At 39.0% G+C, this 26,788-nt stretch overlaps 1 protein-coding gene across 1 annotated transcript in view; it reads right to left on the reverse strand.

Annotated features, from left to right (window-relative positions):
• Positions 1–26,788, reverse strand: part of LOC132828184 (copine-8-like) — a 593,006-nt gene that overhangs the window by 64,717 nt on the left and 501,501 nt on the right. The window contains exons 15-17 of the mRNA XM_060845121.1: positions 23,770–23,951; positions 20,877–21,004; positions 8,603–8,705 (exon numbers count right to left, since the gene is read on the reverse strand). Coding sequence (XP_060701104.1) covers positions 8,603–8,705; positions 20,877–21,004; positions 23,770–23,951 — 413 coding nt within the window. The remainder of the gene's footprint in view (positions 1–8,602; positions 8,706–20,876; positions 21,005–23,769; positions 23,952–26,788) is intronic.

Consider the following 26,788-nt stretch of genomic DNA (forward strand, 5'->3'; position numbering starts at 1 on the left):
GTGGCCTTTTGAATGAATCCAAATTTTGCAGAACAAGTATATTATTTTTTACTAATATGTTTTTTTTCATTCTTTATTATTTTTATTTTAATCTTAAAACGAATGTATTTAAAATACCAGAGAGTAAAAGAAAGTTCAACTAAATAATCCTCACAGACTGACCACCACAATTAAAAAAATGTGAATTTTGAAGAATATATAATTGAAGTTTCTTGGATGCAGCCTTATTAGATTATAACTAACGTAACGCGGCCTTCCAACATGAAAAGGTTCCCCATCTCTGGTCAAGATCGTCAGCAGACATTTTCCATTGACAAAGACACCCATTATTACTGTACCAGACATCTCCTCAGGAAAGCCCAGATGACTTAAAAATTCATGAACTTCCCAACCTCAGCAACCATTGCAGTGCAAATGATTCATGTTAGTTTAGGTATTGTAAAGAATCTGTCAGATTATAAAATAGCCCTCAAGGCCAATTTTCTGGTAATGAACAATTAATGTCAATTTCTAACTAAGAAAGAACCCCTGGTTATTTTACAGAAAGTTGCCTTTTAATTATTCAGTAAATGAATATATCACCAGGGTACCTTAAATTAAGCAAAAGCAAAGTGAATCCGAAAACATTGTCACTTTCACCATCATTGAGTCATTTTAGCTTTGGGAGAAATAACCAAGTTATTTTATTAAATCAGACTTTGAACATTTTCTTACGGGAAGATATTAAGCTTGTGAACATGTATATTACTGCACAAAATTGTTTTAATTCTTATTATTTGTTCATGGGATATGACATCAGCATTTGCAGCCTTCATTGCCCTTGTGTAGGTGATAGTAAGCTCTATCTGGAATCTCTGCAGTCCATGAGGAGTACGTACTCCCACACAGCTATTAGGAAGGGTGTGAGGAAACAGTTACAAAGTCCAAAGTCAGTATGGTGTTTGATTTGAAGTGAAACTTACAGGTGGTAGATTCCATCACTCTAAGAAGAAGGTGAGAACTGCAGATGCTGGAGAGTCAGAGTCGAAAAGCGTGGTGCTGGAAAAACACAGAAGGTCAGGCAGCATCCGAAGAGCAGGAGAGTTAATGTTTTGGGCAAAGGCCCTTCATCTCACATTCCTGATGAAGGGCTTATGCTTGAAATGTTGACTCTCCCGGTCCTTGGATGCTGCCTGATGCGGTGCTTTGCCAGTGCCACCCTTTTCGACTCGATTCCATCATTGTAACCCTTTAGCACAGGTATCCACAAATGGCTTGTCCCAATCCCAGAACTATGGAACAAAAGTTTGTTCTTGCATTTAATTATGACAGAATCTGCATATTTCTCAGTTTTCCTAGCAATGCAAGACCTCCACTTTTTATCTCCAACTCTAAGTATTGGGGCATGACTATGATTTATGTTTTGTGTGGAATCAAGTCTCAAGTGTAAACTCTACAGATTTTATGAAGATTCTTTATGAGCTGTTAATCTTTGTGCTCATAAAGGAGCACCGATCACCATTTGAAAGAGATAGATTCAACACACACAAAGAAATACTATGCTCGAACAGATTACAATGACTCCATTTCAGGAACTGGAACAGAATCGGGGTATTATGATAAACAGTTGTAGGATATCACAAAAGCATATGCAAAGATCTATCCTTATTTTATATGAATTTAGAATATAATTGTTTCAAATGTACAAAAACACAAGCACTGATAAAGCATAATCAAGGATTGATGTTCCAAGCCTCATTTGGAATCCCTCAAAGAATGTAAGACCAAGTGGAGTAGTATAAACTGAATCATAGAATAATACAGCACAGGCCATTCAGCTTCTTGTAAACAAAGAACTCACTTAGTCCAATCCCTTCTTTCTCTCCATCATCCTGGAATTCTTTTCTAGCTAGATAATTATTAGATTCTCTTTTGAAATGTGTCCACCACACTCAAGCAGTGAATTCCAAAACCTCCTTTCCTTTTTGATTTTAAAGTGCGACTTTCTATTTTTATACCACACATGGCATTGTCCAAAGGAAACCTGCAGCAACTATTGCATTTACAGTGCACTTTTAATGAAAGGAAACATGTGACAGCACTTCTCAGGTGTGTTACCAGACAAAATTCTGCAAAGAATCACATAAGGAATCATAGAAACTAGAGCGAAAGATTGGCCAGAAAGCTTTAAGGAATTTTTTTTAATGTAAGTGGAATGTCTGGTATAAGAAATCCCATAGCTCACGGGCTAGACACCTGAAGATACAGCCAACAATGAAGAGGGAAAATAAATAAATGGTGTTGAGGGGGTGGGGGTGGGGGGGCATATAGGATATTAGAGATGTAGGAATACACATGTCCAAGAGGATGGTAAACCTTGAGGAGATTATGGAGAAAGGGTAGTTTGAAACGACATATGAATTTGAACAAAGATTGAGAATCATTCATTCATGGAATTTCTGGCTGAGGATCCACTGGAAATCAGCATGAACAGAAATGATGGATGACCATACAAGTTATTTTACAGGTCATTATGCAGATGGCAGTTTTGGATGAGCTCAAATTTATGAGGATGAAAGACAGTATATGAGCCAAGGCAGCATTTGATTCATCAAGTCCAGAGGTAACAAAATCATGGATGAGAGGTTCAGCAGCTGATAGGCTGATGCAGGAATAGGAAGGGAGTATTTTCTGGAGGCAGCAGGAGGGGGTTTGGAGAGAAAAAGACAGATAATCAGCTGCTCAATTCAAGGCCAAATAAGAATATAAAAGAAACAAGGGAATTAATATGTAATGGGTTTGCATTCCAGAGAATTTTAATGGAGTAGGTTTCACATTCAGCCAACAATGAATTGTAGCAAAGATAACCTTTGAAAATGTGTGTTTGTTGAAGAACAGTTTTGGATGCTGGAAACAAAACTGCATAGATTCCAAAGATCCTCAACAGTGGTGATCAGGACATTCAGGATATTATCCAGTCTCATATCATGTTGCTGGGGTTTTGAATTAAATATTGCAGGTAGACCTCATTTGCATAGATGTAGAGGCAACACAGTGAACAGCTGACTGCAGAATTGGTTTTGCAGCATGGCATTCCAACACACTGAACAAACCTTGATGGACAGAACACTCAAAACATTTTGCATGTTTTGTATCTCTTTGGGAAACAAATAAACATGATAGAATGACACTTGGCTCATAGTAGAAGTCACTGTTCTCAGACTTCAGAATGCAAAATGGCTGGACTGCCTCAGAATGCCCCTCAAGTCAATCTATGATCACAGAGACTGATTTTCAATTATTTCTTCCTCAACTGAAGCCTTGGCCAAATTTTAGATCAAATATAAATCCATTCCATACTGGATGCTAGTGTTACCTTGTCTTGTGGATTTTATTCTCTCCATCTGAACCTAGTTGCTAAAGTATAAAATCAATTTTGTAGGCACTTAGTATTTTTAATGAAAATTGGCTTTAAATAAAGGTTAATTAGGTTTTTTTCAAGAGACTGTGAAAGCTTTCATGGGCAAATGAGCAGGCATTTAGTAAAGGCCAGATTCTAGTTCTACTGCTGTGATATCTGAGTTAGAGCTGACCATCTCTTTTTCTGAGCTCTTTTTGATGTCATATTGAATGACTTGGTAAGTGGTGACAGCGGGAGAGAAAACCCTTACAGTTGAAGATGAGCTCGGTTGAAATTGGATTGGCAATTATGTGGACACATTCCAATTTTAGAAATCAGAATGTCATGCTTGCCACATTTTGCAATTTTTAATGTCTGGAAATGTTAACATCCATTTCTTCTAGATGAGTCTGACCTAGATTTTGGGTTCTAAAATTTGCCAATCAGGGCTCATTAGCATTAAAACTCCTTTCTGCACTTGTCAAATGATTTGATGTCTACTTAAGCTATCCAAGTGACCAACAAAGCTCATGTTATTCTGAATAGCAAGAAATAAATTAGGCATTGAAATTATATCGCATAATTAATTGATAATACCAGTTGTTCAATTTGGAAAGGCAACTTTAATATCCCAAGCTCTAGATGCTAAGTATTTACTTTTATTTGTAGTTGGTATCTAAGAGTTGACATCAAATACAAAGTCTTCAAATTTTATAAGCTGTATGTATAATTTACTGGTGTATATTACCGCAAATTCCACATGCTTTAATTTTTCTGACCAACCTCCTGTGATGATTTCATCAAAAACCTTTTGAAAGCAGAATTATTTTACATCCATTGAATAGGGCTCCTAGACACAAAGTAAAAAATCACACAGCACCAGGTTATAGTCCAACAGATTTATTTGGAAGTACAAACCTTTGGAGCACTGCTCCTTCATCAGGTAGTTAGTGGGGCAGGATCAAATTTACTATATTTACTAAAATTCTGTGTCCAATGATACTACCCCACTAGCTATCTGACAGAGGAGCAGTGGTCCAAAAACTGGTACCATCAAATAAACCTGTTGGACTGTAACCTGGTGTTGTGTCATTTTTAACTTTGTCCACCCCAGTCCAACACCAGCATCTCCACATCTTACACACATGGTAGTGTTTCTGAGCCAGGCTTGGGATCAAATCCTACTTATCTCAGATGCGTCGTGTGTTAGCACAGTGACTCAGTGGTTAGCACTGCAGCCTCACAGTGCCAGGGACTCGGGTTCAATTCCAGTCCTGGGTGACTGCATGGAGTTTGCATGTTCTCCCTGTGTTTGTGTGGGTTTCCTCCCAGTATGGTGAATTGCCATACTAAATTGCCCATAATGTTATGTGCATTAGTCAGAGGGAAATGGGTCTGGGTGAGTTCCTCTTCAGAGGGTAGGTGCGGACTGTAAGGAATCTAATAAAAAATAAATAAAAATAATATAGCCTTTAATAAGGTGCCTCATGGGGGGCTGCTGAGTAAGGTGAGGGCCCATCGTGTTCGAGATGAACTATTGGCATGGATTAGGGATTGGCTGTCAGACAGAAGCCAGAAAGTTGGGATAAAAGATTCTTTTTTGGAATGGCAGCTGGTGACAAGTGGTGTCCCGCAGGGTTCAGTATTGGTTCGTCAGCTGTTCACTTTATATATAAATGATGTGGATGAAGAGACGGGGGGCATTCTGGCGAAGTTTGTCGATGATATGAAGTTAGGTGGACAGACAGGTAGTTCTGAGGAGGTGGGGAAGCTCCAGAAAGTTTTAAACAGTTTAGGAGAATGGTCCAAGAAATGGCTAATGGAATTCAACGTGAACAAATGCGAGGTCTTGCACTTTGAAAAAAAAGAACACAGGCATGGACTATTTTACAAACAGTGAGAAAATTCACAAAGCCAAAGTACAAAGGGATCTGAGAGTGCTAGTACAGGATTCTCTAAAGGTTGTCTTGCAGGTTGAGTTCGTGGTTAAGAAAGCAAATGTAATGTTGTCATTTATCTCAAGAGGGTTGGAATGTAAAAGCAGTGATGTGCTAACGAGACTTTATAAATCTCTGGTTAGGCCCTATTTAGAATACCGTGTCCAGTTTGGGGCCCCAGACCTCAAGAAGGACATACTGGCACTGGAGCGTGTCCAGCGGAGATTCATACGGATGGTCCCTGGAATGGTAGGCCTAACATACAATGAACGGCTGAGGATCCTGGAATTGTATTCATTTGAGTTTAGAAGGTTGTTGGGAGTTCTAATGGAAACTTACAAGATAATGCATGGCTTAGAAAGGGTGGACGCTGGAAAATTGTTTCCGTCAGGCGGGGATACTAGGACTCATGGGCGCAGCCTTAGAATTAGAGGGGATCAATTTAGAACAGAAATGAGGAGACATTTCTTCAACCACAGAGTGACGGGCCTGTGGAATTCATTGCCACAGAGTGCAGTGGAGGCTGGAACATTAAATATCTTCAAGACAGAGGTTAATAAATTTTCAAGCTCACAAGGAATTAAGGGATATGGGGAAAGTACGGGTAAGTGCCGTTGAATTGCCTATCAGCCATGATTGAATGTCGGAGTGGACTGGATGGGCCTATTGGCCTTACTTCCACTCCTATTTCTTATGGTCTTATGTCCAAGCAGGTTGATTAAAATAAAATGAATACTCTATCCATTTGCTCTTCTTTTATCAATTTTATGTTTAACATCTCCGCAAAACTCCAACAAGCTCATCCAACAAATCCATGCTGACTATGCCCAATTAGATAATTAATATCCAAATGTTATTTGTTACAACATGAACATTAGATACTAGCATTTTCCCTACTTCTGGTATAAGGTGAACAGGTGTGTAATTCCCTGTTTTATCTCTAGGTTTCTGCCTAAGCTGCAATAAGATGGCTCCAGCCGGAGCTCCTCTGCTCCACCCCTTTTTTTTCTTTTCTTCTCCCTCTCTCCTTCCTTCTCTTAGCCTGGGACACCCGGCCTCAGTCTCCGAAAAGTACCAGTGGCTGGAAAAAGGACATCAGCATCTGAAGTGGGGATGCCAGTGACCAGAGCAGGTATGCCAATGACCAGAGGCCCAGTGCAGGATGTGGCAGCAGTCAGTGGTATGTCCATGTGGAGGCCTCCTGTGCAGGTTTGTTGTGGAGAACCTTTGGAGAGAGATTATGTTTGTCTGTTTAACTTTGCTTCCCATTTTTCTGAACTATGATTTAGTGTGTACAACTGGAATGTTACTTTTTTCCTCTTCATTTCTCTAATCTGTAAATAAAAATTGTACCTAGGTAGCTTTCACCTAAGGGGGCACTGTAAGTGACAAGTTCTAAACTTTCCACTGTACCCATTTCAGTACATGTGACAATGAAGCTCATTCAATTCATTTAACTCAATTCAGTTAAAATGTTGGATGACATTTGTTACCTTCGATGTGCAGGAATCATTCCAGAATTGATAGAATATTTGAACATAATCACCAGTTCATCAACCAACTCCAAATCACCTCCTTTCCAACATTAGGATGAAGAATATCAGATCATGGGATACATTATCTTTCTCTAGCACAAACCTCTCATAAATATGAATTTCCTTTAACTCCTCATTCTTCCGAGCTACTAGGCTCTCTAGTTTGGGAAATTTCTTGTACCTTTTTCGGTGAAAGTAAACATAAAGTAATCATCTAGTTTCTCTGTCATTTCTTTATTGCCCATAAGGTTCCCCCACTCTGCAATGAACACAAATTCATTTCAGTAAAACAAAGAAGTTTTTACAGTCCATTTTTATGTCTTGTGTGAAATTATATTCAGATTTTACCCTTCCTTTACTTATTCGTTTCTTTGTTGTCTTTACTATAGGCTTAAAACCTGCTAATCTATTGCTATTTCTTGGACCCTTGCAGGTCCTTTTTAAAAATCTGTACAGTTCAGAACTCCCTTTGTTTGCCACAGAGGACTTTTGTAGCTTGAAGGAATGTATAGCGGCCATAATTCATGTAATAGTTATTTAAAGTTGTTCATTGCCTAGTTACAGTCACGCCTTTTCATGTATAAGCCCAAATCACCTCAGCTAATTTGTGCCTCATGGCTTCATAATTTCCCTTATTCAAATTTAACACCCTTGCTTCAGACTTAACTACCTCACTTTCAAACATTATGTAAATTTCACTCATTTCTCAAAGTTCTTGTTACAATAGTCAGTTTCTCCCCGTGTCTGCGTGGGTTTCCTCCGGGTCCTCCAGTTTCCTCCCACAATCCAAAAATGTGCAGGGTAAGTGAATTGCCATGCTAAATTGTCCATAGTGTTAGGTTAAGGGGTAAATGTAGGGAATGTGTCTGGGTGGGTTGCACTTCGGCGGGTCGGTGTGGACTTGTTGGGCCGAAGGGCCTGTTTCCACACTGTAAGTAATCTAATCTAATCTAAAAATAGTGTTATTAATTAGCCCTTAATCATTACTAGTACTAGGACTACAACAGCATGCCCTCTAGTTCACTCCTCAAAATAAGATGTGTTGCTTTCAAAAAGCAAAACTCTTGGAAGCAGTGTGAGTTCATGTGCACTACCTTGAAAGAGTGAGCTCCTCCTTTAAGAAACTGGCCAACCTCATGGAGGTTGTGTGCAGCAACACTTGTAAGGGATGTATGACCAACACTTTAGCTTAAACCGAATAGTTTTAGCACTCTCTAGTGTGGACAACTAGATGGTGCTGATGGCACAAATATGCATGGAATGAATACCAGTTGTGCCCTACCCAATAGTCCTCTCTAGTAATTCACAGTACACCATCCCATGGCTGAGCAGTTACTGAGGAGGATGTGGGTGCTACCCTGCATGGTGTGCCAGCATCACAACTGATTTTAATCCACTATGATCAAAATATTTAAAACAACACAATAATCAAATATTACAGCCAAGTTACAATAATTTGAGTATTGTATTGAGAAATTTAGATTATAGAATGATAAACATTGTGTCACCTTTCAGTCAAAGAAATTATTCCATATTTCAAAACATATTCAGCATTGTGTTACATAAAATCTTATTTAGTATCGACTTATTTCCAGTAAATAATAAAATAATCTTTATATGATCTTGTATTTGATTACATTTTTGGATGTAGGTACAAACAAATGTCAAATGTTTTCAGGAATGACTTTGACTAGAATTCAATTCACACTGAATATGATCTGCTGGATTAACAGGAATAAACTAGGACTTACATTAACAATAGCTTCTTTAGTCTGTGCCATGTCTGAGATAACTCCATCTGTTATAATGAGCAGAACAAAGTACTGTGAGCCATCTTGTACTGCTGTTGCATATCTGTAGAAACCAGACAAAGTGGGTATTAGAAAATGACAGCACTAATTAGAATACAGTGCTGGTTAAAAGAATTAGATGTCTGACAACTTTGGACAGATTGCATAATGCAGGATACTGACCACTGCATGGGGCAAAAAAAGCATCAAGTAAAATACACCATTTATCTCCACACAAAATAAGTGTGCACTTCAGACAAATGACTCATTCTGTTGGACCTCAAAAGGTGAGATCCTGAATGAAGCAATATGCAATGAGTCCCTCACAACTTGACATTATACACAGTGCTTTCACTGCTGCAAATTGTTTAAATGGAATTCACGTCTAAAAAGAAATGCTGCATCACATTTTTAAAGAAGAATCCCATATTTAGGAAATTCCTCACTTGTCCAATTTGTATCCACGTTCCTCACCAATTGGAAGATATGACCTAAAGGGAGAGGCAGAGTAGGCTGGGGTTGTTTCCTCTGGAGCATCGGAGGCTGAGGGGTGACCATATAGTGGTTTATAAAATCATGAGGGGCATGGATAGAATAAATAGATGAGGTCTTTTATCTGAGGTGGGGGAATCCAAAACTAAAGGGCATAGGTTTAGCGTGAGAGGGGAAAGATTTAAGAGGGATCTAGGGCAACTTTTTCACACAAAGGGTGGTGTATATGGAATGAGCTGCCGGAGGAAGTGGCAGAGGCTGGTACAATTGCAACATTCAAAAGGCATCTAAGTGGGAATATGAATACGAAGGGTTTAGAGGAACATGGACCAAGTGCTGGCAAATGGGACTAGATTAATTTATGATATCTGGTCGGCATGGACGAGTTGGACTGAAGGTACTCTATTAACTACGCCCATCATCCAAATGTGCCTATCTCCTGTCCAATGCTTCCTAATGTTTATGGTCTAGTACTTTCACAATGGTAAGTGAGGTGATGGGAAGAGGGAAATTTCCTTGTTAAAAAAAATTGGTTTATGCTCATCATTGGAAAGGGATTAGTTTTAATTCACAAGGGAGGACAGAATATCTGTAGTTTCCATTTACATGTTTCGATTCTCAATTTGACAGCAGAAGTTGTAAGCCCACATTTGGTCGGGTAATTGAAAGAACCGAGAACAGATACATTGCAAGATTGACAGGGAGAAATACTGCAGGACATGAGGATGTTCTGAAGCACAGAGATATTTACCATAAGTAACATAAGGGCAGAATAATGACTGACAGAAGCAAATAGGCCATTGGTTTGCAATTACTTTAAGAGTCAAATTCACGAAGATTTCAATATTTTTGTTTATGTTTTAGATTTCTATTGTCCAATTCCATCCTTTTTTCTGTACAAGTCTGAGGTTGTCAAAACAAGATTAAAAGTAGAAGAATAAAGAGAATTAAGTGGAAAGAAAAGAAAACAGAAATAGTGGAGACCCTGCAAGGAATTTGAGTAAAAATAGCATATTGTACATGAGTCAGACTAAGACAGATTGTTCAATACAAGCTACTGACTTCTTACAGAGTACAACATAAAATACAATCAAGTAAGATTGACAGTAAACATTCTAGCATGTTTCTGAAAGGGAAAATGGAGGAATAGTGAGGGTGACAGATATTGATGTCTCATTAGCGGAGCAGGGAAAAAAGAAAGCAGAATTGTTTGGTGCGTTTTTGTGGGAAGCAGGGGCAGAATAAAAGGACAGAACTCAGCTTTCTCCAGCCTGTGGAGAGGAAAACAAAGAAAGCAAATACAACCAAGTACTGCAGAACATGGAAAAACTAGGTCCAGAAACTAAACTAAAGGGAACAGTTGAAGAGAATGCAGAGAAGAGAGAATTGCAATGCTGGAAGGGTATATACATTGTGCAAAAAAAAGGGGTGCTGTTGGGAGTGTAGCAATATAGAGGGAGAGAGAAAGAATGCTGAGAGGTACACAATGGGTTTATATCCCTTTCTAATGTCATTATGAGGTGGTAGAAAGCCAAGAGAAGAATAATAACTATAGAGGAGTGGCATGGAGGAACGCTGCAGTGGAAAATGTGCAGGGACACTCTTGAGTTGGGATGTTTGCGCAGCTAAGAGATTCAGAAAAGGCCAGTGTAGTATGAGACCAGTGAAGGAAGACCACAACAACTGTAGAGGCATGTTCAAGGTAGATTGCAACAACCAAACAGGTCACACTGTCTACACATTGCAGTTGCATAAAAATGGATTCATATAGGTCTAGAATGAAGGGATGAAGAACATTGAATTGTATTTATTAGTGAAGTGTGAGGAATTATGTGTGACAAAATTCTCTAGTTGTCCATTTGGACTGCAATAAAGGCTTGCTGAAAAAATAACTTTGAACCACTTAATAAATTTGTTACTTGATGACATTACTACTATCTAATTCTTGACCAATAGCTGATTAAGAATATTAACAGTTGATACAGTGAGTAAGTGCATTGATTTGCTGATCTGTCGAGTAGGTGTGAAGCTTGGTTGCACGTTCCTATCCTAGATGATTGAACAAATCATTTCAACTTTCACAGGATTACTTTGAAGGAAATCGTTCCTTTGAAAAATGACTTTTCCTTGACAAAGCAGAGTTAGATGAAAGGCAAGTTGAAACATGCATCCAATTCTTCTTGGATAGTCTCAAAAATTTGTTGACAGAGTTTTAAAAGAATCAAATCTGGACAGTGTCTTTGAAGATTCTTAATTGGATTCAAATAATGCACAGTTTGGTATGATTACCAGGCAGCCTAAAAGCATTGTCTTAGGTGCAACATAGAAATGAACATGTCAAGAATATCTAGTGGAATGGGACTGAATAAAGCATCATTTTTCTATCCCAGCAATTTCACATGCTCTTTTTGCAGTGACTATGGACCGAGAAATAGAAGACTAATTTGGCTGAACACCAATGAGCAAAACAAGGACTACTCAGGCTATAGACAGCGAGTTGGTTCACTTCCAGCTAAGTGATTGAAGTGATTTCCAACTTAGACTAACCACATAAAGATCTGTCTTCAAAAGCAGATGAGTGATAGGCAAGTCCAGATCAGGTAAGTTATCTCCTGACTCCCCAAAAGCCTGTTTACTGTCTCCAAGGCAAAAGTCAGGAGTGTGATGGAGTATCCACTGCCTACGTGAATCCAACAGCACTCAACAAGCATCATTCTATTCAGGACAAAGCAGTTTGCTACACTGGCACCCTATCGACCAACTTAAATATCTACTCCCTCCATCAGCTATATAGTGGCGGCAGCATGTACTATACAATACGCATGGCAATTACTCAGCAATGCTTCCTCCAAACCCAGAACCTCTATCACTTAGATGCACATGATGACCAGATGCATGGGAAAACCATCATGATGTTCCTGGACAGCAAAGAATGTTGCCTGAGATTACAAAGGAATCTTGATCAGATGGGCTAATCGGCTGAGAAGTGGCAGATGGAGTTTAATTTAGATAAATGTGATGTCCTGCATTTTGGAAAGCAAATCATAGTAGGACTTATACACCTAATGGTAAGGTCCTAGGGAGTGTTACTGAACAAAGAGACCTTAGAGTGCAGGTTTATAGCTCCCTGAAAGATAGGATAGTGAAGAAGGCGTTTGGTATGCTTCCCTTTATTGGTCAGAGTATTGAGTACAGGCATTGAGAGCTCATGTTGCGGCTGGACAGGACATTGGTTAGGTCACTTATGGAATATTGAGTGCAATCCTGCTCTCCTTCCTTTCTGAAAGATGTTGGGAAACTTGAAAGGGTTCAGAAAAGATTTACAAGGATGTTGCCAGGGTTTGAGGATTTGAGCTATAGGCAGAGGTTGAATAGGCTGGGGCTGTTTTTCCTGGAGCGTCAGAGGCTGAGGGGTGACCTTTTAGAGATTTGTAAAATCATGAGGGGCATGATTAGGATAAATAGGCAAAGTCTTTTCCCTGGAGTTGGGGAGTCCAGAACTAGAGGGCATAGGTTTAGGGTGAGAGGGGAAAGATATAAAAGAGACCTACAGGGCAATATTTTCACGCAGAGGGTGGTACGGTAATGGAATGATCTGCCAGAGGAAGTGGTTGAGGCTGGTACAACTGCAACATTTAAAAGGCATTTGGATGGGTATATGAATAGGAAGGGTTTGGAGGGATATGGGCCAGTTGCTAGCAGGTGGGACTAGATTGGGTTAGGATATCTGGTTGGCATGGACGAGTTGGACTGAAGGGTCTGTTTCCAAGCTGTATATTTCTATGACCCTATGACCTCACATTTACCTTTGAAATACGAAAGTTAGGGTTTAGGTTACTTTCTTAATTTAACATCACCGACACTGATGAGGTGGTGGAGAATGACTCAACCGAGTAAGCAGGGGAAAGAGGTACTGACTGAGAAAACCAACAAGGCTAAGGACCAAGATGACCAGACCATGTTAGCGCATTCTCTGGATGATGAAGAGGTGAAGGAGCTGGCAGCCACATCCACAGCAAGTGGCAATACCTGAGGGCATTCCCCATCACGGAGGAGAGATGTCCATGCCACTGGCATGCGTGGAAGAGGTGGGGAGAGAGTGGGGGTATGCTGCTCATAACTGAATGAATACAGTGTATGCAATCCTTTCAGTGCTAAACGCATGGTGGCTCAGTGGTTAGCACTGCTACCTCACAGCGCTAAGGACCTGGGTTTAATTCCAGCCTCTGGAGACTATAGTGCGGAGTTTGCACATTCTCCCTGTGTCATGGGCTTCTTCTAGGTGCTCCAGCTCCCCCCCACAATTCAAAGATGTGCAGATCAGGTAAATTGTTCATGCTAAATTGCCCATAGTGTTAGATGCATTAGTCAGGGTAAATAATGGGTTTGGATGGATTACTCTTTGGAGGGTTGATGTGAACTTGTTGGGCTGAAGGGCCTGTTTCCATACTGTATGGAATCTTATCTTTACTGTCACGTGATCAAAATCCTGGGGCTCCTTTCCTTACAGCACTGTTGCTACACTTGAACTGCAGCAATTTAAAAGAGGTGGTGGCTCACCACCCTCAAGGGATCTTAAGGGTCAGGCAACAAATGCTGTGCCTTGCTCCTGATGCCCAACACAAAGAATAAAAGTAAGGATCTGTCTTACCACACTGTTTTTCAGTATCCCTTTTAAAAGATAGGAGAAATGTATATGTTGACAATGGGAGGATTAGTATCGTAGTGTCTTACTGTTACTGTTCTGAGAGCGTATTGCAATATACTGAGATATTGGTCAAATTATGTGGGAGCAACAAGATACTAATTCAAGGAAATATATAATGCAGGTTTAACATTTGTAATGGCGGTATTACTGTTTTATGAAAAAAAATCACAGCAAAGGCAAAGTAAGGAGTGGGTAAAAGGCCAAATTGCCTGCAGCATCATGCTGATTCCATTGACCACAGAGACAGGAAAATTTGCTGTAATCAATTCCTTGTTAAGCTGGACCAAGAATTCCCCTGCTTTTGAGATTGAGAGAATGTTAAAACATTTTTGCCCAGACAAAATACAGAAAACAATTTGCATAACTTTGCATGCAAATTAGTCACCACTTCAGACTGAAAGATATGTCAAGCAGTCTGATGTTTTCAACAGAAAAAAAGAAATCTGCACCTTACAACATTAATAAATAAAACAAAAGTTCAAAATATTGCTAAAAAGGGATATATTTGAGATTATTGGAGGCAGTAGTGATGGGAACTGTAGAAATAATAGAAAGGGATTGTTTTAGCCGTTGCAATACATCAATTGATCTGGAATTAACATTTTTGACTTTTGATTTTATCCAGCTATCCAATAATAACAATGCCAAAAGATATGTCCAGAATTTTTCTGAGGTATGTTAATATTAACATTTTGTTATAAGATTAATCTGCTGCTAAGATGCTTTGGCAGCATCTGTACAAAACATAATTACATCTGAAGAAACCAACTTGGTAGTGGACCAGTTTGGAGAGGTATTCTATTGAGAAAGTTCTTAATTGTTACTTTTTAAACCACTCCCAGATATGAATGACTGGCTGAGATTCGGGATTTGAGAATAATTCAATTTTTTTCTTTAATGCCCTATATGATAATATTGAAAATGGATCTATTGGTATGCATAGGCATTCTCTCTAGAGACCACACAGACACATCAAATCAGGAATAATAGCTTAGACTGGTTACAGACCAATAGATGCTGTCATTGTGATCATACCCTGACTGTGTTTACTGCAGAAGATCTTGCATCAGAAATTTCAGACTTGCAACATAAAATATCTGTGACATAAGCAGGCACCAATTTAAGTGTATCAAAAGTTGCCTTAAAAGTCAAAAGTAATTTCATGACTGAAGTTTTTAAAAAGGTTACTTATTTGAGATTGTTAAAGATACAGGATATTTAACGCTATTGTCATTTAATGTTTATAACAAGTTCTGTGTCTCAGATCCCAGTATATTTGTGCATGCCACATCTAAACATGAGAACATTTATTAATATGCATGTAAACTACTTAGTTGGTATTTCTTTCAGGTATCAGCTTGCAATAGTCAGTTTCTCTTTGTAAATGCATGCTCATGGACACAATTCATGTTAATTTGCATTCGGGATGGAATGAAGTTTCAAAATGATATAGCACCTGTATCAATTTAATGAAAACAAATTATGTTTCTGCCTCCCAAGACTTCTATGATGTTAGAAATTGAAAGAAATGCAGAGGCTGTAAATCAATGACAAAAATAGAATTTACTGGAAAAGCTCAGCAGGTCTGGCAGCATCGGTGGAGAGAAAGCAGAGTTAACGTTTCGGGTCGAGTGACTCTTCCTCAGAACGATTCTGAGGAAGGGTCACTTCACCTGAAATATTAACCCTGATTTCTTTCCACAGGTACTGCCAAACCTGCTGAGCATTTCCAGTAATTTTTGACTTCAAAGATTTTGTTTGGAAAACTTTGTTAACTATTCTCACTGTTACACCTTTTGTGTAATGACAATGGTAACTTTGAGCAGTAGCCTTGAATACCAAGCTCCCGAGACAAAGGAATCTTTAACCCTTAAAATTCTTCAATCTTTGATTTTGCAGCATTACAAGTTACTACTATGATTATGCATAAAAGAAAAATACTTCATGCTGTAAGGTTTTTTTTAAAACTGTTAGCAAGTTTTGAAAAGATTTGTAGCTCAGGTTGAAGTTCTGGATGCTACATGCAGGCAGAAAACTAGCCACCAGGATACATGAACACCAATTAGCCACAAAACACGACATGACCCTCTCTCACTAGTATCCTTACATACAGATAACGAAAGACACCACTTCGAGTGGGACGACACATCCATCCTAGGACAAGCCAAACAGAGACATGCACAAGAATCCCTAGAAGCATGGCATTCAAAACAGAACTCTATCAACAAACACATCGAGTTAGACCCCATCTACCACCCCCTGAGAAAAAGCACAGGAAATGATATCATCACAGGAAATGATGCCACCACATGAAATTACATGACCAACCCAAAGAAACCCACACATATAAATAGAAAGCAGGAATTATCAACACTGATTCGCCTGGAGGCCCATTGAAGATGTTACCTAGTAGGGTGACAAAACATCTGGAAATGAACCTTTTTTAAACTGTGTTTTGCTTTTGAATACCATGAAGACTTTATTTTCCCTGATTTAAAACACTATTCATTACAGAAACACGTAAAATATGAGCTGGAATTATATTGCTTCTGGCAATGAGATTGTTTGGCACATTTGATGGCACATGTTGGAGCTTGGTAATGTGGTATCCCTTGCTTTCCCTCTAACCTCTTTGCTACTATCTTAAGAATGTGTGGAGTTATACTAAATTAAATGCAGAATCAGTTATATTACTGGGTACCACAGTTACACTACTTGCTTGAGGCTCCATGAAGTCAAAAATGTCAAATCACAATTTGTATCGATATATACTTTATAGTGCACTACCTTCTGATACTAATAAGATTTGTAATTTGTTTAAAAAGATCTAAGAAACGCTAACCTTTTATTTTGCTGTTCCAGTGTCACTGCCATTTGAAGTCCCTAGAGAAAACATGTTTTGAACTCAGACTTCTCGAGGGGCACTGTAACCTTACTCTCAACCCATAAAATGTCTGCTCAACACAGGCCATCTTTTTATGACTGTGTGGGAAACTGTCAGCTCTTAGAAAACTGACCACTGGAAGCTTCTAGCCTTAAGCCAGTTAATCAAAAGTGGACTGCAAGGAAATATAGTGTTGCCATTCTCATTAATCAAACAGCCAGTTTTATGCAATTGTACTTTAGAAGGTTCCATCAACTTTGATATAGATGCCAATCAGGAGATCAATTCAGAAGACTTTTGTTCATCAGAAGCCCCTCTAATATCCCCTTAAAATAAGGGACTATAAACACATGAAATGAATACTTGTCCAGACTACCAACTGCAAGACTGATCACAACAGTGCTTTGGGATCCAAGTCTAAAGACTTTAATTTAGCAAATTACTTTTTGTTCCATAGGAACAGCCTACGGATGCCGATTAATGGCCATAATGGAGTAAGACCTAGTAGATTGCTAAGTATATTACACAAAATTTGACGAATCAATGAACCAGTCTTAATTGTAATGCTGTCTAAATGACAGTGAATTCACTGAAACACCTATGACAGACAAAAATGCTTGAAGTGAAGGATAACTATCTCAAAGTTCGACAGAGCAAGAGGAAAATGTTGACAACCCTATTACAGTAAAACTGGGATAAAATTGGGAATTTAACCAATTGGGTAATATCCAACTTGAATTGTGCTGAAGTTGGATTTTTCCATTTCTTTATTCTCTAAGTGGTGAAATAGGGTATGTATAGTTACTGCAATAAAAGTAGAATTTAATTGGCTGGTTGAAGTTTAGCAAACTCCACTTAGTAGGTCAATTACAATTCAAAACTGAAAATACAAAGTTACAGTTGGCACAATTTAGATTTAATTGAAATTTTTGAGAATTTGTGCACACTTCATTTAACTAAGCTACTGAGATTAATATTTCTGTAGTCCAGCTACACACAAATTTCAGTTTGTTTTTTTAAGTTTTGAAGATGATTTTACTTTAGTACTGGATTTGAAAGATAACATGTAGAATAGTTTCCCATTATATAGTGACCATGTCTAAATGAGCTATTAAACTGATGAAAAGCAGAATCCTCAATATATTAAATCAATAACATACCTCAAACCAATCTCAGAAAAAATATTCTCTACTGCACAAATGAGACATTTCCATTCTTACAGTTTGATTTTGTATACCTGTACTTATTGGACCATTCATACAGTGTACTACTTCAGTCAATCAGCACAATAGGCTAACTCATCACCGTACATTTCAATGTTTATCTTTTGTGTGTACTATTTTTTCTTATTTAAACCTTGAATTGGTGAGTTGTAATGGTGATGTTACAATTTTAATATAGGCTATGCCATTTGGATTGATTGTGACCTTCTTTCAGTGATTATTTTATAAAAGGATTATTTTGGAATTTTTAACCATTTGTTCGAAAATACCTGAGTTTAAAATAGAGAATGTTGATGTAACTAGCAAATTGCCAATGGCATTGCCAAATGAATCAGAACTGTGCAAGAATAAGGATATTAGTCCAAGGAATTGGCAGTGTTGATGATGAGATTGAACTCAGGATCCAATAGCATTGTTTCTAAAGTTCCAATAGCATTTGAAGGAAATCTTATGTGAAACTGAAAAAAGAAAATGCTAGAAATCACAGAGAGCATCCATGGAGAGACAGCAAGCTAACGTTTCGAGTCTAGATGACTCTTCGCCAGAGCTGAAGTGAAGTGTGGAAGGGACAGCATTTAAGCTGTAGCAGGGTGTGGGGGAAGGGTGGTGAGTGAGTGTGGTGGGTGTAGGGTGCTGGTGGAGAAATGATGTTGATACTTCAGATAAAGTGATCATAATGTGAGAATGGCAGCACAGTGGTGAGTCTACCTGCCAGACCTGAAAGGACAGACAGTCTTATTGGAACAGGCAAGGGGAGAGAGAGGACATGATAGCAGAATGTAACAAGCTAAAAGAAAGGGAATAAATGGGAGTTGGTTCATATTTTGAAGGTGTTGAACTCAATATTAAGTCCAGAAGGCTACTCTGAAGATAAGATGTTGTTCCTCCAGTTTGCGTTGTGATTCACTGGAACACTGCAACATGCTGAGGACAGACATGTAGGCATTCAAGAAGGACACTGTGCTAAAATGACCAGCTACAGAAAGGTCAGGACATGCTTACGTACAGATGGGGGGAGGGGGTGTGGTTCCGCAAGTGGTCCCCCAGTCTGCATTTGGTTTCTCCAATGTAGAGTAGGCCACATTGGGTACAGGGAATACAATACAGAAGATTGGAGGAGATACAGGTGGAATGCTGCTTCACCTGGAAAGACTGTTTCGACCATTGGCTGGTGAGCGGAGAGGAAGTGAAGGGTGTTGCATCTTTTGCGGTTACATAGGAAGATGCGTGGAGAGGATGAGTTCTGGTGTTGGAAGTTGTGGAATGGACTAGAGTGTCCTGGAGGGAGCAATCCCTGGAAATGAGAGAATGAGGGGAAGATGTATTTTTACATGGTTTTCTGCTATAGTTGTCTGAAATGGAGGAGAATGATTCTTTGAATGTACAGACTGGTGGGATGAAAACTGAGGAAAACGGAAACTGATCACTCTGTTATGATTGATGGAAAGTGGCAAGGCTGGGCGATAGGTCAGATGCAGTTGAGGCTCGCTTGGCCACATTGTGCAGGAAACCATGGTCATGGAAGAAGTAAGCCATGTCAGCACCGCTGTTTTGGAAGGTGACATCATCCATACAGATGTGATGTAGGTGAAGGAACTGGGAAAACAGGATGGAGTCCTTGCAGGACGTAGGGTGTACCGAAGGTAGATATGGGAGTCAGTGGGATGGCAGTGGGCAGCTGCCTCTAAAGAAATGCAATGTCTAAACTTTTGTGAGTGATCATTAGCAGGCTACATAAAACTGTTAGAAGGAATTATGAAAGAGGACATGCTGCTGCAGCTTTATTGACCCTGCTCCAATCTAACCATGATCTGATCTCACTATGATACAACACTTCTCACACCTCCCCAGTGGTACCTTTGGAGCAAATGTATAATTAATCCTTTACTTTCGAATCTAACATCACTGGGAAAAGAAGTCTGGGATGGAGAGCATTTGAAGGTGAGATTCCAGAATCTATGATAATGGTGTTCATCCTCCAGCAATGGAACTATGGTCCAGTTGACCATGAGTGCTGACTGTGAGTCTTAACATATGAATGGAGAAAAGAAATTGTCCTAGAACAGAGTCATGAGAACCTAGTATTAGTCAGGAGTATAGTTCTGGTGAAAAGAATATCAGAATTAGGGCTTTTTCAGACGTATGTAAGAAAGCAGCTGAAAAATCTCACAACTCTATGAGGGAAAGACCCAGTGGAATGTGACACTCAATGTCCTTGACCTTGTAGGATTACCAAGCTCCAGTCTCACTCACACTTCCACTTGCTAATCTACTCACATGCAAAACTACTAAATGGCCATATCTGAAAATTATAAAATGTGTGGTTTAGTTTATTTAAAGTCTTACCTTGTAACTGTCTATTATGTAATATCTATTACAGATATTAATATTTGAAATAAAATTGGTAAATATTTTGAGTGGCTCACCAAAACATACGTGGCTGGCAACTGCTAATATTCTAAGTTCCTAATTAAATGTGATCATAATTTGTGATAAAAGCTCTTGCAAGGGAAGTGCATGCAAGAAATTTGTCAGTAAATATCGATGTTGTAACTTAAATAATACCAGGATTTTTCCACTTATACATAAGTTCGAATGCAGGTCTACGGAAATGTGTTTCTCTTTTCATCATTAGCATTATTTAAAGGACTCAAAGCACTACAACATTTATCAACATAATGATCTGCTGTTTTCGCTCAGACTGTGACATATGATAGAAAGCATGATTTATTGGAAAACATTAATCAGCGTTAATTTAATTCCTGCGGTGCTCAATAAGTCAACAGATTCACAAAGTCTTTTTAATCTGTGTATTACCTTGTACCAAAATTTCTAAACAAGGTGAGTCAAATAAATTTCTGATTTACACATACATCGGAAAAAAGTCAAGACTGTTAAAATGGTGCGCTGAAGAGCTGCTGATGTTACCTTGCTACGTGATTAATCACTGGTGCAAAGTTTGTTGGTCCATAAAGCTGCACTGTTTTGAGGCTCCTGTGATATGCTTCAAGAATTCCTTCAATACCATTACAATATGGGTTGTCAGGGTTGCCATTCTGTAAAGATATTAAGAGGAAATAAAACACAATTGAAGGTTAGTGTGAAATTCAGGGTTTTTATCTGGTATTTGTTTCAGATCCCGGCTTTATTTTTCGTTAAAGATTAGATTAGATTCCCTACAGTGTGGAAACAGGCCATTCAGCCCAACCCCAATCCACACTGATGCTCTGAAGAGTAATCCACCTAGACCCATTTCCCTCTGACTAATGCACCTAACACTATGGGTAATTTAGCATGCCCAATTCACCTGACCTGCACATATTTGGATTGTGTGAGGAAACCAGAGAACCCAAAGGAAACCCACGCAGACATGGGGAGAATGTGCAATCTCCACACAGACAGATGCCCGAGGCTGGAATTGAACCTGGGACCCTGGTGCTGTGAGGCTGTGCTGCTGTGCCACCGTGCCACCCCAAAGTAAAAATATTATTTGTCATTTATTCACCTCTTAATGTACAATGTACTTCACAGTTTGGCTCATGTTTCAACCGTTATGCTGTTTTATTATAAAGTTCAACTGCAGTATCAGGTAATTCTGGGATAATGTGCGTTTTGGCAGCGAAATTTGGCTACAACGTCACTGAAGAATTAGGGAACGATATTTTCAAGTACATTTACCTCCGTTCATAATAGCATGATTCCAGTGGGGATTGGTTCGTGCCCTTCGTTCTGCGCACACGTGCTGTCAGTGCCAATCTGTGTATGTGGGATGTCAGCACCGGTCTTTGTGCTGTACTGACACAGCATCTTTCTGTGAGAAGTATTGTACAGAGGGCAGCTTTCTTACATTTCTTAAACATACTGTGTTAAATTTATTTTTGTTTCATTAACAAATTTCAACCTTCAATCAGGCTGTGCTATACTTTGTATTAGACCTCTGGTTCATCTTTGAGGGATCGGAAGTGATTTTTTTGTTGGTCTGCTCCTAACCCCACTTTTCCAATAGGCCCCATTATTTCTATTAAATGATTTTCTATTAAGCAGTGTTGTTTTGCTGGAATGCAACTATGGTGCTTTAGGAGAACTATCTATTTAACAACTATTACTGAAAGGCACTGAACATACTGAAATAATTTGGCACTATTTTGAGGTATGACCATCAACAATTGATCTTTACTACTTTGCATTTTACTGTAAAATTTATAGAAGTACAGAGTCCTTGTAGTGTGGCAAGAGGCCATTCACCCTATCGAGTTTGCACCTAACTTTTTCCCATAACCCTGCATTTACCATGATTAAGGGCTGGACTCCTGTTGTGTGAATAAAACTTCAAGGCATCTCAGGATCCTTGACTTTGCAATACTACTGAGTCTTACATTTTGGATCTCTATCATAAATGCTGTAGTTAAAAACTAAATGGATTTCCAACAAAAGTACCCTTGAACTTGTCATAATCAAATGAGGACAGTTAATCAGCTGATAAAATGAACATCAGATTGAAAACAATCCCTCTAATGAAATCTTAAGATTGTCAGTTCACTGCATATTGTTAATCTCAATATATTTTGCAAGAAGAGCATCTTGTTATACTAATTGGCAAATGTGACAACATTATCAAAGGCACTTCTCTTCAGGTAAACATAAAATAATGGCTGCATGTCTAGGAATTGTGTCAGTAACTGAGATATGGAAACATTTGCTTTTCCCCAGCCTTATTGTTAATTGATTTATTTTTAGTCCATATTCTCCAGTTGTGTGTCTACAACATTAATTTGCTCTCAAGCTTCTCCCAATGTCAATCGTGAACATGCAACTGAACTGATAACAAGTAGCGTGAATCAGTGATAACATTTTCCGATTTTGTTTTCACCCTGTGGAAAAATTCCCAATACCCAATTAAACCTTGCAGTTGAGCATTTTCTTTTCTTTCAGACCCAGAATGAGCAATGATAATTAAAACGGAAATGTTACCTTTAAAGAAACAACTCCCATTTATGTAGAATTTTTTCACATAATTTCATAGAGTCTATAACACAGAAACAAGCCACTTGAACCAATTTGGTTTTGTAGCATTTGTTCAGCTTTATCCAAGCCAATCAGCACACCTTTTGATCCTTTTCTCTTCATATGCATATCTAGCTTCCATTGAAATGCTTCTACATTCTTTTTTGAACTACTACTTGATTTAATGCACTCCCCATTCTTCCCAATTTTGGGTGAAAACACTTCAATTGCTTCTAGTTTTGACACATATAAGTGGAGACATTTTCTCTAATTTTGAAGCATTTCACAACCAATTAAGTACTTCTGAAACATTGTCCCTGCAGGAATGCTATTGGTAAATACAATAATATGTGCAAGATGAACAAGCATCTTATGATAAAGTCCCATGTGATCAAAGGTTCAGGAATCCATCCACCCAGTGTTGGCAACCCTAAATATCCTCAGTGTATCTCTGAATTGAGATGCAGTTTGGACATTATCCTGAAGGTGCCCAAACATACATAATAGGAAATCATACTCACAAGAAACAAGAATTTTCTGTTAATCAATTCATGCAAGCATTATCCTCCATTGGGTTCTAACTCTTTGTGTTCTATTAGTTAGCAGGATAGCGTATGAAAATGAAATCGATGCAAAAGATTGGCCAAGATCTTATTGAATTGTGGAGCATCTATGAGACACAGGTTCTGTTCCATTTTTTATTTCCCTAATAAGTATACTAAAGCTTTGCACACCTGCTCTATTCCCATCCATTCTTCAAGTGTCTTTCCTCATATGAGATCTTACATTATAAAAGCTGAAAATTAAAATATTTTACCAAAGCAAACTCATGTGAAACTCTTCCATCGGGAGGCAATTTAGCTCCAAATCCCAAAGCTGGAAACATCTTATCACTGTCATAGTCCTGAATGATTTCCCCCACTGCTTTCAGTGCCATTGCATATGCATTCATCTGGTAAGGATTCATATAGTGTAATGAGGTGGACTGAGATGGATTTCCTGGTGAAACAAATAATAAGAAAAGCAATCTATTAAAACAAAATCATTTAATAAAAGGCAGTTGGCTATGTTATTTCAAGATGCCTATGAAATTTTACTGACTTATATTAATATCATTAACATAGCAACTTATGTACACATTAGGACAGATCCCCCAATGACCATCACCCATATTCCAGAGTGTCACTGGAGTGCATGGAAATCAAGTGTATTGTGTCCGATTCAAAGGTTTAGGTGATTTGCTTCGATGCGTGAACCTTGACTCTAAACTGAAAGTTAGACAGAAACGTTCATCACCAAGCAGCACACTTAGACTCCTCTCAATGGAGAGGGCCTGAGTAAAGGTGTTTATTTGTTATGGGCACTAGTCATTCTTAGTTCAATAGGAAAAACCATCTTTTCTGTAACCAAAAGAGAAAATGCTGGAAAATCTCAGCAGGTCTGGCAGCACCTGTAAGGAGAGAAAAGAGCTGACATTTCGAGTCTAACTGACCCTTTGTCAAAGCTAAAAAACAGGGGAGAAATAGGGAGGTATTTATATTAGGCTGAGAGAAGGTCAGTCATGGCTCCAGAAGCAAAGGTAGCAATAAAGAGATGATAATGACAGTGCATAGAGAGATTATATGGAGATGAAGAACTGTGAATGACTGAGGCTGAAGCCAGTGCTGTGTGACAAAATATGTGGGGAATTGGGGGGAAGGGGTGAAGCAGAGGCAAAATGGAAAACAGGGGAGAAGGGGAGCAAAGGGGGAAGAGGAGAGAAAAAGGTGATGAGAGAGTGGGGAGGGAGAGAAAAAGAGACATTCAAGAAATAAGAGGTACAGAACAGTGAAAAAATTTTTTATTTAAAATAAATAAAAACTATTGCAACGAATGCAATAGACCAAATTGAAAGAGGTACAAGTGAAACGCTGCTTAATCTGAAATGAGTGCCTGGGGCCTTGGATGGTGAGCATGGGAAAGGTAACACCCGCTGTTGCAACTGCTGCAAATCCATGGGAAGGTGCTGTGTGTGATGAGAGAGGCGTTAGGTGTGACGGAGGAGTGAACTAGTTTGTGATGGGAGAGGCGTTAGGTGTGATGGAGGAGTGGACTAGGTCGTGATGGGAGAGGCATTAGGTGTGATGGAGGAGTGGACTAGGTTGTCCCGGAGGGAATGATCTCTGCAGAATGCAGACAGGGAGAGGGAAGGGAAGATGTGTTTAGTGGTGGCGTCATGTTGGAGTTGGCAAAAATGGGGGAGGATTATTCTTTGCTCCTAGTCCTAGACAACCTAGTCCACTCCTCTATCACACCTAACACCTCTTCCATCACACACGGCACCTTCCCATGCAATCGCAGAAAGTGCAACACCTGCCCTTTTACCTCTTCCATGCTCACCACCCAAGGCCCCAGACACTTATTTCAGATTAAGCAGCGTTTCACTTGTACCGCTTTCAATTTGGTCTATTGCATTCGTTGCTCCCAATGTGGTCTCCCCTATATCGGAGAGACAAAACGCCGACTGAGTAATCGCTTTGCTGAGCACCTTCGGTCTGTATGCAATCAGCTCCCGGACCTTTCTGTGGCTTGCCACTTCAACACACAATCCTGCTCCCATGCCCACATGTCTGTCCTTGGCCTGCTGCAATGTTCCAGTGAAGCTCAATGCAAACTGGAGGAACAGCATCTCATCTTCCGACTAGGCACGTTACAGCCAGCCGGTCTCAATACTGAATTCAACAACTTCAGATAATTTAATTCATTTATTTTATTTATCTTTTAAAAAATTTTTTTCACTGTTCTGTACCTCTTCTTTCTTGATTGTCTCTCTTTCTCTCCCTCCCCACTCTCTCATCACCTTTTTCTCTCCTCTTCCCTCTTTGCTCCCCTTCTCCCTGTTTTCCATTTTGCCTCTGCTTCACTCCTTCCCCCCCATCCCCCGCATATCTTGTCACACAGCACTGGCTTCAGCCTCGGTCATTCACAGTTCCTCATCTCCCTATAATCTCTCTATATTATCATCTCTTTATTGCTACCTTTACTTCTGGAGCCATGACTGACCTTCTCTCAGCCTAGTATAAATACCTCCCTATTTCTCCCCTGTTTTTTAGCTTTGACAAAGGGTCAGTTAGACTTGAAACATCAGCTCTTTTCTCTCCTTACAGATGCTGCCATACCTGCTGAGATTTTCCAGCATTTTCTCTTTTGGTTTCAGATTCTAGCATCCGCAGTAATTTACTTTTATCCCAACTTTTCTATGCCTGGCCACAAAGGATCAAATCTTCCCTTGGCATAAATTGTAAGGGAATTATCCGTACTTTCAATGACATGTCGATTGTCATTAAGACAAACAGCAGCCGTTCCATCATTACAACAGCAGAACATATTTCTATCAAATTTAAGATCAAATAACAATCTTTACTCAAGCTTCTTGGGTGGTTGTTTCAATTATACTATTTAAATAAAAGACCATTGCTTGGACTTTCCTCAAGGGTATTCCCAGCCACTTGCAGCAAACTATCAACAAGTTATCAAACAAAACATGCTCGTCAGTGGATAATTATTAACAACTTTTGCTAAACATTTTCAATATTTAATTTTGTAAAACAACAGCATTAGGAAAACAAGCTCACTCCCGGTAAATGCTGCCTAATGCATTGTATGTCCTTTCCATTGACTTTATTTTTTTTCCCTCTTTAACAGTAATTGTAGAAACATCTTTCCAATGCAGCACAGTAATTATACAACAAATATAAATAAACTACATATGGGTGAATTAAAATTGTGTAAAGATTTCAATTTTACTTTGAAGATTTTCTAAACCATGATAAAATATTTATTGTACCTTAATGTCT

This window comes from Hemiscyllium ocellatum, chromosome 26 (genome assembly GCF_020745735.1).
Source record: "Hemiscyllium ocellatum isolate sHemOce1 chromosome 26, sHemOce1.pat.X.cur, whole genome shotgun sequence".
Taxonomy (NCBI): domain Eukaryota; kingdom Metazoa; phylum Chordata; class Chondrichthyes; order Orectolobiformes; family Hemiscylliidae; genus Hemiscyllium; species Hemiscyllium ocellatum.